Below are 16775 nucleotides of genomic sequence, written 5' to 3' on the forward strand. Positions count from 1 at the left end.
AAGATTTCAAAACAAAAATGAAAAGAGATGATGATGCTGTGTATTTCTGTTTATTCTGTTCTTCTGCATCTAGATGGTGAGTGTTATGATTATCAGTGGATGGGAGGACTTCAACTGGTCTGGTGTCAGCGGTCAGATGGAATAAACGTCACAGGTGCTGAACTACACCACTTGTAATCTAAAGTCATTGTAAAATCAACATTAACTCTTCTGTTGTATGTATAGAGTGCTGCAATGTTTATTAAAAAGCATCTTTTGGATTTATGCGTCCTCATAATGTTTAATCAAAGTGTAGTCCTCTCCCTCTACAACGACATCTCTTTTCTGACATAGAGGTGCGGGATCTGCCTGTCAGTCATGGAACATCCACCAATAGTAAATTACATGAATCCAATCGAATTCTTATAGACAAATTCAAGCCACGCCCTACTTTTCCCCCTATTTGAGGAGCTGTTTCACACTGATATACATCAGAATATGAAAGAAAAAACATAGTTAAAAGTACTTTACAGGAATAATATATCTGTGGATCATGCATGTCTAAAGCAGTCTGTAGTTTTGTATGATATTCAGCAATTTTAAATGCCTTTCTGCCTTCACTATCTCATTTTTGATGGTCCTGCGGTGTGACAAATCCATTTGCGTAGCTTCTATATAAATGAGCTCATTAATGCTGCATGTATAATAATTATTAAAGAATTAGCTCAGTGCTTTTTTTGAATAATTTAAGATGAAGTTTTATCATGACACAGTAGAAAACACATAGGAGACTATGATCAGAAGAGCAAACCAGCATTTATTTAACACATATCATACATTCTTTATATCACGAGATTCCTAATCAGCATGAAATAAAGGTTGTGGTAGTCTTTTTGTTTCTTTTTGTGATGTATATTTAAATTTAAACTGGAATAAGAAACAAAATGTAGGGCGAAGCTTGATTTTTGTCCACACGGAGTTGATTAGATGGTCGTGGTTTGCTATTGGTGGATCTTATGTGATAGACTGTTACAAGAACCAATCGGAGAAGAGATGTCGGTAACACTTTATAATAACTACACACTATAAATCATTTATTAAGCATTAGCAAATAGTGAATTCATTATCTGTTAAGCATTAACTCTACATTAATAAACGTTAGTAAGCAGTTTATAACTGCAGCTACAAATGCTCTATTCTTGACCTATAACCACATTTAAAATTTGCTTAATAATTGTACTTTCATACTTAGTAAATGATTTATTTTTCATTACTAAATTAAGTATCACATTATTTACAAACCAGTTGTATTTCAGAGTAGTTGAGGGTTTTTAGGATCATTCAGAATGAGTTAGTAAATGATTAATAAACTATTGAAATTAACGTTTATATGTCTTTTTATTCAGGCATATATTAATGGTTACTATGTATGTTAATAAATGCTTTATTAACTCAACTTCACCTAGTTTTGTGACCTAATCTAAAGTGAGGACTATTCAGGCTTTATAAGTGAAGTTTATTCATAAACTAATTTCGAGAGGAGCACCTGATTATGATTGAACACGGCTGGTTCTGCATTAGCATGCTTGGTCCACCAATCAGGCCATTCCTAACCACTATAAAGAGCCAGGGTTTTCTCACTACAGTCATCTTCGATTTGATGAATCCCCCCTTCCACCCCTACCTTTTCTCCTTTCCCTCCATAGGGCAGCACGGTGGCCCAGTGTCTAGCACTGTCGCCTCAAAGCAAGAACGTCACCGGTTCTAGTTCCTTAACAGGCCGGTGGTTGTTTCAGTGTGTAGTTTGCATGTTCTTCCCGTGCTTGCGTGGGTTTTCCCCAGGTTCTCCGGTTTCCTCCCACATTCCAAAAACATGTACAACAAGTTAATCGTTAAATCTAAATATCAATACAGGTAATCTAATAATGCAGCATATCTTTTAATAGCCTTCAATCTTAATCTTTAGCTATTATAAAAAGGGGAGTTGTCGAGATCTACCTGAGCTCGAGGCTCCCCTCTCTTCCTCCAAAAGGGAGGGAGCCGAGGGCTCAAGAACCTTCGAGCTCAGGGCTCTCTCCCGGGACAGCATGCCAAACTTGCTTATAATCAATCATCAGCTAAGTGTGAACTCTTGAAATCCCTTTTAAATGACAAATAAAGGCTCAGTTAAATTCTAAACAGGAAAAATGAAATTATTCATTGCTATTCAATTAAAGGTACACAAATGAAACTGTACTTCAAATAAAAAATAAATCTTTGCAACCTGATCTAAAATAAAATCACTTTAGAGTTTAAACATTACATTTTATTACATTGTTTAATTATTATATTGTTGTTTTATCCAGTTTTGTTGTATTTTGACACTCCTGTTATTCAGCAATGTTTAAACTTTACAGTAATTTTACATTTTAGAAAAGATTGCAAAGATTATAGTTCATTTGATTCTGAGCCTTTATTTGTCATTTATAAGGGATTTATAAAGCATGAATAGTCCTCACTTTAGATTAGGTCACAAAACTGCATGAAGTTGAGTTAATAAAGCATTTATTAATATATTAGTTGACTATTAGTATACGCCTGAATAATAAGACACATAAACGTTGATTTCAATAGTTTATTAATCATTCACTAACTCATTCTGAATGATCCTAAAATCCCTCAACTACTCTTAAATACAACTGGTTTGTAAATAATGTGATACTTAATTTAGTAATGAAAAATTAATAATTTATTAAGTATGAAAATACAATTATTATTCACAGTATAAATGTGGTTATAGGTCAAGAATAGAGCATTTGTAGCTGCAGTTATAAACGGCTTACTAACGTTTATTAATGTAGAGTTAATGCTTAACGGATAATGAATTCACTATTTGCTAATGCTTAATAAATGATTTATAGTGTGTAGTTATTATAAAGTGTTACCGAGATGTCATTAAAGGGGGAAGGAAGTTAGATTATTAAGAGCACACAAATTCTTTAAAATGATGTGTACAGATAAATAAACTATAGTAAATACTACCATACATTTCCATAGAAATCTAAATTATTTTCATCACATTATTAAATATGAACATAAAGTGTAGCAGCAGTTTTAAACTCTAAGTCAATAATTGTATACAGTGGTCCCTCATTAATCGTGGGAGTTATGCTCTTAAAATAACCTATAAGGCTTGAAACTTACGCTGCTATTCTGAACCAATAATCGGAAACAGAAAGCTGGTGAAGTATAACGTGTTTTAATCAATTATTTATCTCCATTGTAATTAATCTGACTCCAATAACGTTGTTATCATCATTGATAAATAGAAAGAATCACAACGCCTTAAAGCATTGTTTATTAAGTTATATGTTTAAATATACAGACAGAATATAGAGAATATAGCTGTAACATATGAACTGCAACAAAGACTTTGCTTTGCCTTTGTTAGCATATGAGGCTACACTCTACAAAATGTTGAGTTATTCATTTAACCCAATGGTTAAGTTAAACATATTTGGTGCTTCGTTGGGTAATTTCTAACCTTTATTGGGTTATTCATTTAATAATAATATTTAATTACACTGACTGAAGCCTGCTCCAGCTGTTGGGCTGTCTCTACAGCACACAGAGCTCTATATTTGTCACGCTCGGTGAGGGAAAAAAAAGGAGTGCAGACCCAATTGCAGAAAAAATGTAGAAATATTTATTATAAACTACAAATAAAAATAAAAGGCAAAACAAAACTACCCCGAAGGGGAAAGCATGAATTAAAAAGGCAAAAACAAACTTGGCAGGGCTGGCAGGACAAAACAGGACTGGAGACAACAAGACAGGGTAATATTGACGACGACATGTGATGACGAACTGGCAAAGGACTGAAAACATGAGGGGGATTATAAAGCAAAAAGTAAATTGACACACAGGTGAACACAATTAAATAATGATGGGTTAACAAGGAGGGTGGGACTAGACAATAGACAATACAAGCCATGCGCTCACATAACACAACACTGAAGCACACGACAAAAGCACGTGACCACAATGTAAACACCGAGCCACGTGCTTTGACAAAAGACGCAAGACACGAGCACACGATGAATGAAAGCACTCACCGTGCGCTCACACACGCAGCGTGCATGCTTTATCCCAGCGCCGACCAAAACCGAAACCAACAAGACTGAGACGCTGGGAATGAAACACCACGCTGCTGACAAACGAAAACACAAACACGAGTACAAGAGCGCACGCGTCTGAGGGACGCAGAGCGCACGCGCGGCCGCGTCAAGCAGAAGCGCGCACACTCTGCGTACACCCACGACGGCGCGCGCACACAGAGACAGCAACAGGACCAGACATGAGTAGTGTCAGAGCTCTGCCACCAAAACAAGAATTTACAAGTCCAAAGTGGCAGAACCCTGACAATATTCAGCTCCATCAACACATGATTTCCTGCTTGCACAGTTTATAGCTGTCTTTACTTTGCTTCTTCATTGTTGGTGATTCTTGATTTATTTTAACAAGCGTGTCTGGAACTTAATGTAATGGAGAGAAAGCATTTTTAATATTTTTTAGAAAACTGTTATTTATTTACACAGCCATAATTATAAAATTAATAATAGTGCTAGTAATAGTAGCAATTATAATCCCAGAATGGAAAAAATAACATTTAATCAAAATAACCCAATACTGGTTCCAAGTTGGGAAGGTGCTGCAGTATAATAACTTATAGTTAGATTATATGTTAGGGCAGTGTTTTTCAACTAGTGGGTCGCGACCCAAAAGTGGGTTGCGGGAACATTTTTAGTGGGTTGCGGAGTGTGTGATCAAAAAACAACAAGTGTTTAATTTTTTTACTTATTTTGCTTATACCGGACTTTTATTTTGAAATTTGTGCACGACAACCCTACTGTTTGACATGTCAAATTTTATTTAATTATGGTAACAAATGTCGAAGCGCAAGTACGACCCCGAATATGTAAAGTATGGATTTACATATATTGATGATAAAAAAGTCTTAAACCCTCAGTGTCATGTGTAGTGAGGTTAATTTAATTAAATGAATTATAATTCCTAAAATTGTATTATAGTTCTTAAAAATCTGAGTCGCAGCTTGATGACAATGTAAAAATGTGGGTCCCATGGCCAAACTAGTTGAGAACCCTTGTGTTAGGGTATTTTTAACACAACTATTTTAATTAAGTACGCATCGGTGTGCGGGAGAAGCAGAGTAAAAGCCATTCTCCTCGATCAACAGTTACCTTTCCTTTTTATACCCTGAGCAAAGCATTGTCCAACATGAGTGAAAGAACGAACCCGTAAAACCAACGCCTACTCCCTTTATTCATCAGGGGTTGACACAACAGAATGAACCACCAACTAACCCTAACCCATATGTTTTACACAGTGGATGCAACCCAGTACTGGGAAACACCCATACACATTCATTCACAGACATACACTGCGGCCAATTTTGTTTATGCAATTCACCTATAGCGCATGTCTTTGGAATGTAAAAGAAACTCAAGCACCCATGCCAACACGGGGAGAACATGCAAACTCCACACAGAAATGCCAACTGGCCCAGCCGGGACTCGAACCAGTAATTTCTTGCTCTGAGGTGACAGTGCTAAACACTGAGCCACCGTGCCACCTGTGTTGTTTTAACTCATCTTAAATAAGTAGTTTAAACAAGCAGCTGGATCACTTTTTGAGTGTAGGAAGTAACACTCTTGAATGGTTTAGAGTGAGGGTTGTTCAGTGCGAATCAATCAGAGTTTGGCTCATTATTTGAGTTTTTGTCTGAAGCTTGCAATTGATCCCTAGTCTGTGATTTGTTGCAGGCGGATGCCCTTCAGCTCTATTACCAGGGGCCGACCAGTCATGTGATCCACTCTGTGACAAACCACAGTCATTCTGCTCAGAGGTAAGACACAAGAGGATTGTGGGATTACTGTAATTCTGCGTGTCTGTGACTGCTGACTGTCGCTCTAGCTGCAATTATCATAATGGATGTAACACAAAATCAAAGTCGTGAGCTGTACCTTTGCTTAGATTTTCTTGATCTACAGTTGAAGTCAGAGTGATTCGCCTTCCTATGAATTTCCTGAGTATTTCCCAAATTATGTTTCGGAAATACTTTGAAAAATTCCTTATAATTTTTTTTTCTTCTGGAGAAAGTCTTATTTGTTTTATTTCGATGAGAATAAAAGCAGTTTTTAATTTTTTAGCACAATTTTAATGTTAAAATTATTAGCCAATTCAATTCAGCATATTTCATCTAGTATGACTTTGGTTATTATCTGATCACTGTTGGTAAAAATGACTTCCTGTTTGTTCCCTGGAACACCAGGGGTCCGTTCTTCGTACGTGGATTACTCAGTTAGCTGGATTTGGATATTGACGATTTGACACGATCCAGGATCGTTTCGTTCTTCAAAGCTGATCCGAGAGTTGTTGTCATAGCAACAGTTCTGCTAGGTCAAACCTGATCGGGAGCAGGTTCAATTTATATAAACAGGATTAGATCGGCTCAGTTCAAGCAAAGATATACAGAAAGTGTTCCGAATTCTGATATTTTCTTACAGTAGTAGTTATATACACTTGGGAAAAGAGTAAATATTTTTTAAACTATGTATGTATATATATATATATATATATATATATATATATATATATATATATATATATATATATATATATATATATATATATATATATATATATATATATATATATATATATATAAAGTTATAGTTATTAATAAAATAAATAAAGTTATACATATTAATAAAACGTATGCAATCTGCACTCTCAAATGAAGTACAAAGACTGCCACCTGGTGGTGCAAAGAGAAAACTTTTTGATATGAACTTTTTAGATCGCTTAGTACAAATTGTGTATAATAAACATGCACAATATGTGACTTTTTTTTTTTAAAGCAATAATACATTTATGCAGTCATAAACATATTTTGATAGTTAATATGCCAGTGATTTGATGCTTCACAATAGTTGCAGACGCCTTTACCAATATCAAAATGCTTTTGTAAACATCCAGTTATTCTTTACACCGATTAAAAAACGGCTACTATTATAAAGAAAATCTTTTCTAAATGTAGAACTAAATACATTGATACGCATTGAAATACATGATGAATACTCTTGACACATGAAAGTGTAAAGCCTGCAGCTCACAACAAATGTGGAAGGTTATTGCGTGTCATATTTAACAAACCGTTTACTGCTGATTTGATGTAATTTTGCTCACATGGATAATTGAATATTAATCAGATGATGTCATTACGCTGCTGTGCCGTCAGCCAATCGTTGCATTGCTGATCATGATTTCGAGGATGGATAGATCTGTCCTTCAATACACACGCAGCAATCTCAGATCAGTTTATCCAGATATTCTAATCTAATTCGCGAACTTGTTTGAAGAACCAAATTAGCGAGAGATCAGTTATCAAGATTAAAAGATCCAGGATCTGCCAAATCATCTTAGATCATTTAAGCGAGGTACGAAGAACGGACCCCAGGACTGAAGTAATCTTGAGCTAAAAGACCTTGCACATGCTTGGACTGTTTAAAAAAGGAGATGACAATCGTGGTTCATCATACTGTCAAATTTGTCCAGTTAATGTATTTACTAACATTAATTATAAATGATCTTGTAAAGCATTTATTAATCATCGTTCAACATTAATGCATTATTAAAATCTAAAGTGTGGCTCATTAACATTAGATAATGCACCGTGAGTTAACCTGAACTAGCGTTGTTTAACTTAACACTAATGTTAACAAAGATGGATAAATATCGTAATAAATGTATTACTAATTGTTTGTTCATGTTAGTAATTACATTAGCTTACAGTACATTAACTAATGGACCGTTATTTCAAAGTGTTACCATTTTAGGATTGGAGAATGTGCTTATTAAAACATGGCTGTTCAAGTAAAATAACATCAGGGAATGTTTTTTAATGGTGTGCAATGCTTGAGGCGGTTTTTAACTGCAATTTCTTGTGCAAAGGAAGAGCAGGAGTTTGTAAATTTGCTCTTTACTTAAGGGTTTGGTGATGACGTTTATTTTCTTGGTCAATAATGTGCTGCAGGGACGGTGTATTTTTGTAGGCCAGCTCAGAATTCAGTTTTATCCCGGTTCCCTCAAGGAAAACCCAGTATGATTTTTTTTCTATTGACTCTTATTGTGAAAAATAAGCTCTGTGAGCAGCACAAGTTTGTCTTTATTATACTGTGTGCTCACAAACATTTAATGTAAATGTATTATTATTATTATTATTATCATTATTATTATTATTACTTTTATTATTATTATTATTATTACTTTTATTATTATTATTATTACTTTTATTTTTTTGTTTTATAATAATTATTATTATTTTATTATTATTATTATTATTATTAGGTTTTTATTATTATTATTACTTTTATTATTATTATTATTATTATTACTTTTATTATTATTATTACTTTTATTTTTTTGTTTTATTATTATTATTATTTATTATTATTATTATTATTATTATTATTAGGTTTTTATTATTATTATTACTTTTATTATTATTATTATTATTACTTTTATTATTATTATTTATTATTAGTTTTATTTTTTGTTTAATTGTTATTATTACTTTTATTATTATTATTATTATTATTATTACTTTTATTATTATTAGTTTTATTTTTTATCTTTTGTTTTATTATTATTATTACTTTTATTACTATTATTAGGTTTTTATTATTATTATTATTACTTTTATTATTATTATTACTACTTTTATCATTATTATTATTTTTTTTTGTTTTATTATTATTACTTTTATTATTATTATTAGTTTTATTATTATTATTGTTATTATTAGTTTTATTATTATTATTTTTAGTTTTATTATTATAATTTTTTTAGTTTCATTTTTTTTAAAGGCTAATTACTATTGATAGAGGTAAAAAACTAAAGATAAAGAAACCAAGTGTTCAGGTTTACACGTCTTCACAGTCACCACGATTAGGTTTCTGACAACTCTTTCAGTCTTTGTGATTCAAGCTTTGCTGCTAAAATAATGTGGACATAAGCTCACTGTTTGTTCATGTTAGTAAATATACATTGCATAACATAAACTAATGTAACCTTACTGTGAAGTGTTAACAAAAAATTATTCTGTTATTCTGTAAACAAAGCAAGGTTACACACAATTCCCCACACAAATCCATTTAAACTCAATTTAACTAATCTTAAGTGTATTGCACATAAAACAATTAAGTTTTCCCAAACAAAATCTGATGAATTGTGTAGTTTCAGCTCATTTTAAATAGGTAATTTGAATAAGAAGCAAAAGTCTTTTTGAGTGTAGGATACATTCACTTTAAATGAAGCATAACTGTAGTTTGCTGACTTTTAACTTCTCAAATGCTGACAGTAGAGTTCAAGAAATATTCATATTTTATTTACATTTACATTTAGTCATTTAGCAGACTCTTTTATCCAACGCGACTTACAAATGAGGACAAGGAAGCAATTTACACAACTATAAGAGCAACAATGAATAAGTGCTATAGGCAAGTTTCAGGTATGTAAAGTCTAAGAAGGAAAGCATTGGTAATTTTTTTTTTTTTTTTGAGTACAATTGCAGATTAGGAAGTGTAGTGGAGACTAAATAGTTGAGTTTTTAGTCGTTTCTTGAAAATAGCGAGTGACTCTGCCGTTCTGATGCAGTTCGGGAGTTCAGTCCACCAACTGGGCAGAGAGAATTCGGGAAAGTGATTTCTTCCCTCTTTGGGATGGAACCACGAGGCGACGTTCATTCACAGAACGCAAGTTTCTGGAGGGCACATAAATCTGCAGAAGTGAGAGCAGATGAGAAGGAGCAAGGCCAGAAGTCACTTTGTAGGCAAACATCAGAGCTTTGAATTTGATGCGAGCAGCAACTGGCAGCCAGTGCAAACGGATGAGCAGCGGAGTGACATGTGCTCTTTTAGGTTCATTAAAGACCACTCGTGCTGCTGCGTTATGGAGCAGCTGAAGAGGCTTGAAAGAGTTAGCTGGAAGCCCTGCTAGTAGAGAGTTGCAGTAATCCAATCTGGAGAGAACGAGCTTGAACATGTTCAGATAAGAAGGGTCGGACCTTTCTGGTGTTTATACACTACCTGACAAAAGTCTTGTTGCCTATTAAAGTTTTAGGAAAAAAAGATAATAACTTGACTTCTAGTTGATCATTTGGTATAAAAAGTGGCTAATATGAAAGGCTAAGGCCTCTAGATTATGCCTATTTTACCAAAATAAAATATAATCATGCCTTTATTTTTAATTATTTAATTAGGAAAGTAAGGTCTGACTTCGCTCAGAAAAAAGTCTTGTCACTGAACAGAAATAATGTACAATATAAAATATAAGTCATGGTGCAGTGGAAAAAGAATGAACATTATGTATGACTCACCATGAGCTTGGAGGACTGCATCCATGCATCTCTGCATTTACCACATCATGACAGGGGGGACAACAATTTCAAGGACACGTGCAAAATGATAAATAATATTATGAAAACAAAATAAAAGTTATCAAAATGACTTATTTGATCAAATAACTTAAAGACAATAAGAATATTTAAAATATTTTTCATTTTATTCGATTGACTTGCTTTTTAGACTCACTGAAGTTGGCTGAGCAGTGCGTGGGTCATGGCAAAATCACATCCATTCAATGAAAGAATACGGCTAAAATTGACAACATATTTCAAAACATTTATAATTCTACCTGCATGTGTGTAAAGGTCACAAGAATTTCATTATTTGGCATTGTGTTCATATAGGACTGACTCAAACTTGTGGGACATCAAAAGCACTTTATAGTGATAATGACCCATTTTTCTTGCATCATCATTTGTCTTAATGCCAAAAATAAATATAATATAATATAATACAATATAACATAATAAAATATAATATAATATAATATAATATAATACAATACAATATAATACAATATAATATAATATAATATAATATAATATAACGTAATAAAATATAATATAATATAATATAATATAATATAATATAATATAATAAAATATAACATAATAAAATATAACATAATATAATATAATATAAAATATAACATAATATAATATAATATAACATAATAAAATATAACATAATATAATATAATATAACATAATAAAATATAACATAATATAATATAATATAAAATATAACATAATATTATATAATATAAAATATAATATATATAATATAATACAATATAATATAATATAATACAATATAACATAATAAAATATAATATAATATAATATAATATAACATAATAAAATATAACATAATATAATATAATATAATATATAAAATAATATAATATAACATAATGAAATATAACATAATATAATATAACATAATACAACATAATATAATATAATATAATATAATATAATATAACATAATATAATATAATATAATATAATATAATATAATATAATATAATATAATATAATATAATATAATATAATATAATTACTACATTAGTGTTTCTGGGTCTTTCCAAAAAAGGAAAAATGTATAACTTAATCACATTAGCCTGAAGAGAGAAAGACGAATGTTCTCCATTAGCTATTGCATAATACAGCAGCAGAACTGACACGATTTTCAGTAACTTAATGGCAAGGTAATAAAACTCAGTATAGTGTTATAAATGTGTGAAGTTGATAACAGTGTAAATGTGTCATCACGCTTTATATAAAAAGGCTCCATAAGCTGTGAATTGGGTCAGAAGCGGATGCAGATTGAATGGTGTGTGTTTGTGTTCCTCTGCTGCCCTCTGCAGGAGGCCGTGTGTATGTGCGAGGAGGGCTTTACTGAAGTGCTCACCACCGAGGGAGCGCTGGAGCAGTGCGCACCCATTCCTGTGCTGGAAATCCCCACTGCTGGAGACAAGAAGGCTGATGTGAAGACCAGCCGGGCTATCAATCCCACCCTGCCCACCACTGTACAGCCTGGACGCGTCGGACGCACGTGGTACTTACAGCCTTTTGGAGCAGGTAAACGTGTTTCACTTCTGTTAGCAAATACACGTTTCCCCGATTTCTGTTTAACAGAGAATAGTTTACAAATTGTAACCTCCAGCATAAATATGCTATTAAACTCACTGAAATATTGCTGACAATAGCTAAAAAAAAATGCATTGCTTTAAAATGGAAAACAGACATTGATGTACCAATTGGACTGTGGATCTCAGAAGTTTGCAACTGTATCCCATTGGAGAAGATCACATATTCTTTGAGAGGAAAGGGTGAATTATTTAAAAAGATTTGGAATCAATTTTGGAATTATATTAAAACAGTACCACTTGATTTAAATTTGACAAGATAGTTCTTTTCCACTGGTTTTATACTCCTATTATTATTACCTATTATCTCCACCCTTTTTTATTTATTTATTTGTATTTTACTTATTTTTTATACTGTGTATGATTTACTTTAGTCTGTTTGCTGCTTTGTTTTGATGTTCTGTATTGTTAACTTTTGAAAAAGCTAAATAAAAATATATAATCAAAACAGAGAACGATATAATAACATAATAGTATAATAATAATAATATTGACCATAAATTAGTTTTTACAAAATTAAAAACTGCTTTTATTCTAGCCAAAATAAAACAAATAAGAAGAAAAATATTAAAGGAAATACTGTGAATAATTCCCTGCTCTATTAATAATCATTTGAGAAATATTTTTTTTAAAGACAATTAAACTCACAGGAGGGCGAATAATTGTGAATTTCACTTAAGTTATTTTCCAATTCAGTTTTATTTATATTGCACTTTAAAACAACACAGTTGACCAAAGTTGCAGTCGAGAAATAGAGGACTGACTCACCCCAATGTGAATTGCATTACATTAGTCCAGGTGGGTGGTTACAAAGGCATGGTTTACTGTTTCAAAGTGCTTGTGTGATAAAATGTGCTTAATTTTGGCCAGTTGCCTCGGGTGAAAGAAACTGGAGCGAACAACAGACCGAATCTGGCTTTCAAACTTGAGTAGCATTTTTGTTTTCATTAAAGCTTCTCTCTGCTTAGGTGGCACATGGCGGTTTCTACCACTGGATTAAATATGTTTGTAGGCCAGCTCAGTATTTAGTTTCATCCTGGTTCCCTCCAGGAAAACCCAATTGGAATTTTTATTTTTATTGCTTTTGGCTGTTTTTGCAGAAAATACAAGCTCTGTGAGCAACACAAGTTTAGCATTATTACACATTTTGTTCCTCAAGATTTATTCATTAATAAAATATGAAGGCAATAAAGATTTTCTCATAATTCTGAGAGAAATGGAGTCAGAATTGCAAGATTTTAACTTTGTGTAACAAATCTGTGAATAGTCTGTTAAATTGATTTATTCCATGATGGAAAAACAATTATGGTACGTTAATCCAAATCTCTGAGAGTAAACACTGAGGTAAAAAGGTCAAAATTCTGACATATAAAATCATGAAAAAGCATGGTTTGAGAAAAAGCTTTTGTTTTCTTTCAGAATTTTAAGAATAGTTTAAAAACTCAGATTCAGAAATCTAAACTAGATCTTAACTTGACAAAATTGTAAAGAAAAAAAAGTTTTGGGCATAAACTCAAAACAATTGTTAAAATTTGAGCTCTTTATACTATACTTTCTTTAGAAGAAAAAAAAAAACATTTTAGTCCAGTATCTCGTTTTAGGAGAAACTTAAAAAAAATTAAACTCATTTTTAGCCAAGTTAACTCGTGAATGCATTTGTGTTTATGAAAGCGTGTCTCAGCTAAGGTGTCACATAATATGCTGAAACTAAATCAAATGTTTGTACCACGGATTAAATATGTTTGTAGCCCAACTCAAAATTTAGTTTAATTCTGGTTTTGTCAATGAAAACCAAGTAAGTTTTTTTTTATTGTCTTTTGTTCCGGAGGATATAAGCACTGTGAGCAACATTAGTCTATAATTATTACACATTTTGTTCAATATAATATTTGTTTATTAATAAAAATGAAGGCAATAATGATTTTTTTTATCTTACAATGCTGAGAGAAATAGGGTCAGAATTGTGAGATCTTCACTTTGTAACTATTTGTAACAAGTTTGTAACTTAAAATTCGTCTAAGTATTTATTTATTTATTTTATTCCATGAGAATAAGAAGTTTTAAAGTTTAAAAACTCAGATTAAAAAATCTAAACTAGATCTTGAGGGAGTCAAGATCTAAACTATTCAAAATAGTGAAGAAAAAAAAGTTTTGGGCATAAAATAAACTTGCAACAATAAGAATAAAACTCAGATTTGTGAAATATAATAGAGAAACGTTTTTAAATTCTGTAGCAGAAGCAAGCTTCCATACGTTTTAGTTCTTTTAGTTATTTCTACATTTATATTTCAGTATTAATCTAAAGCTAATTTTATAAATCTTTTATAAGATGATGTGCTAAAACACCAGTTTCACTTTTGCAATATACAGTTGAAGTCAGAATTATTAGCCCCCCTAAATATTTTTCTCTACACATTTCTTAACACAATAGTTTTAAGAACTTATTTCTAATAACTTTATTTTATCTGATGACAGTAAATCATATTTGACTAGATATTAATCAAGACACTATTATACGGCTTAAAATGAGATTTAAAGGCTTAACTAGGGTAATTAGGCAAGTCATTGTATAAAAGTGTTTTATTTTCTGTGGACAATCAAAAAAAACAATATAGCTTAAGGGGGCTAATAATATTGACCTTAAAATAGTTTATAAAAAATTCAAAACTGCTTTCATTCTAGCTGAAATAAAACAAATAAGGCTTTCTCCAGAAGAAAAAACATAATCAGACATACTTTGGAAAAAAAATACTTACTCTTTTAAACATCATTTGAAAAACATCTGAAAAAGAGGGCTAATAATTTAGATTTCACCTGTGCTTGTGCTTTATGTCCTAAGCTAAAAACAGATAAAAATATTTGTCCTCTTTAGATGGGAAGCTGAAGACGTGGGTATACGGTGTGGCGGCAGGTGTTTTTGTCCTCCTGGTATTTATAGTGTCGATGATTTACCTCGCATGGTAAGAACAACATCCCTTTCCATCTCTTTCATCATCCCTCATTTTCATTTCTCATTTACTTCATGCATTCATTTGGCTTGTTTTTTTTTCTATCACCCACATCCCACCATCCATGCCACCATGAGCAGCAGTTACTGTGCCATCCGGCGGTCACTTGGTACGCCTGATTCTGCCAACGGTACAGTAGTGTGGATGGGCCAAGATGCCCATGAGCTGACATACACCTGTCCTGAGTGCCAGCAGGAGAGTCAAGGGTCCAGATCCAGTTAAAAGCTGGAGAAACCGGCTCCTGACGTCCTGCATCCTCGACCCGGTGCCTTGGTCTCAGTCTGTGCCTTTACCTTCTCATGCTAAATACATCCAGCTGGCTGGGTACGGTGTTTGTGCTTTACTGGTTTAGTAATGGATATCAAAACAAGCTCTTGCTAAACTTACTTTTAGAATGAAGATTTACTCACTACCTGACAAAAGTCTTGTCGCCTATCCAAGTTTTAGGAACAACATGTAATAACTTGACTTCTAGTTGATCATTTGGTATCAGAAGTGGCTAATATGAAAGGCACAGGCCTCTAGATTACGCTTATTTTACCAAAATAAAATATGGTCATGTCTTGATTTTTAATTATTTAATTAGGACAGTAATGTCTGACTTTGCTTTGACAAAAGTCTTGTCACTGAACAGTAATAATGTTCAGTATAGAATATAAAGTCATGCTGCAGTGGAAAAAGAATGAATATTGTGTGTGACTCCCATGAGCTTGGAGGACTGCATCCATACATCTCTGCAATGACTCAAATAGCTTATTAATAAAGTCGTCAGGAATGGCAAAGAAAGTGTTCTTGCCGGACTCCCAGAGTTCATCAAGATTCTTTGGATTCGTCTTCGACACCCTGAATGTCTGAATGTCACACTGAATGCAACCCCAAACCATGATTTTTCTTTCACCAAACTTGACTGATATCTGTGAGAGTCTTGGGTCTATGCGGGTTCCAATAGGTCTTCTGCAGTATTTGTGACGATTGGGATGCAGTTCAGCAGATGATTCATCAGAAAATTCTATCTTCTGCCATTTTTCCAAATGATCAACTAGAATTCAAGTTATTATTAGTTGTATTTTACATTAAGAATATTATTTAGAACTACATAAGTGCAGGTTTAGTTATCATTGCTGTATAAATTAGAATTGAGTTTATAATTTAAGGTTATAATGAGTTTATAATAATGTTTATAATATCAAGTTTATAGTTTCCTACTACGTGAACAGAAATTTTATCCGTCATGCCTGGAAATTCCAAGTAGGTATCGCTGCAGCCCGGAGACCTGCAAGTGGGAGAGACTTAAACCACAGGTTGGGTTCATCAGGTTACTGTGAGGTTGGGTTTAGGGTTAGATGTACACATTCATAAAGTACAATATTGAACTCTAAATATGACTAAATAAGGTTTGCACAGCCCACTTGGAGCTCCAAGGCCCACCCACTTGGAGCTGGCTCCGACCTCCGTTTATACCCTTCTCGGAAATTCTGCTGTGAGGGCAACTCGCAATGCTATTAAATAGGATGACTTTTTTCAAACATATTTTGGATATTTTACTGAAATATTCATAATCATCATCATCATCATTTTCAGTTATTGATTTTATACATTATTCTTCATTATTTAATTTGTTGTATCATGTCATATTATCCATATGCATATTTAATAGTATGTACAGAATGT

General features: G+C 32.5%; 2 protein-coding genes across 20 annotated transcripts in view; one reads left to right on the forward strand and one right to left on the reverse strand.

Annotated features, from left to right (window-relative positions):
- LOC147840426 (uncharacterized) overlaps window positions 1–16775 on the reverse strand; it is a 362844-nt gene that overhangs the window by 299271 nt on the left and 46798 nt on the right. The window lies entirely within an intron of this gene.
- thsd7ab (thrombospondin, type I, domain containing 7Ab) overlaps window positions 1–16775 on the forward strand; it is a 279181-nt gene that overhangs the window by 260502 nt on the left and 1904 nt on the right. For 14 of the 18 annotated variants that reach the window (XR_015510182.1, XR_015510188.1, XR_015510184.1 and 11 more), the window contains 5 exons: window positions 74–154; window positions 5802–5884; window positions 11815–12028; window positions 14969–15056; window positions 15185–15428. Coding sequence is in view for 4 of the 18 variants with exons in the window: in XM_087284994.1 (XP_087141120.1) it covers window positions 74–154; window positions 5802–5884; window positions 11815–12028; window positions 14969–15056 (466 nt within the window). In the remaining 14 variants the exon portion in view is untranslated. 18 annotated transcript variants of the gene reach the window in all.

Source organism: Danio rerio, chromosome 16, assembly GCF_052040795.2.
Source record: "Danio rerio strain M-AB ecotype USA chromosome 16, GRCz13ab, whole genome shotgun sequence".
Classification (NCBI taxonomy): domain Eukaryota; kingdom Metazoa; phylum Chordata; class Actinopteri; order Cypriniformes; family Danionidae; genus Danio; species Danio rerio.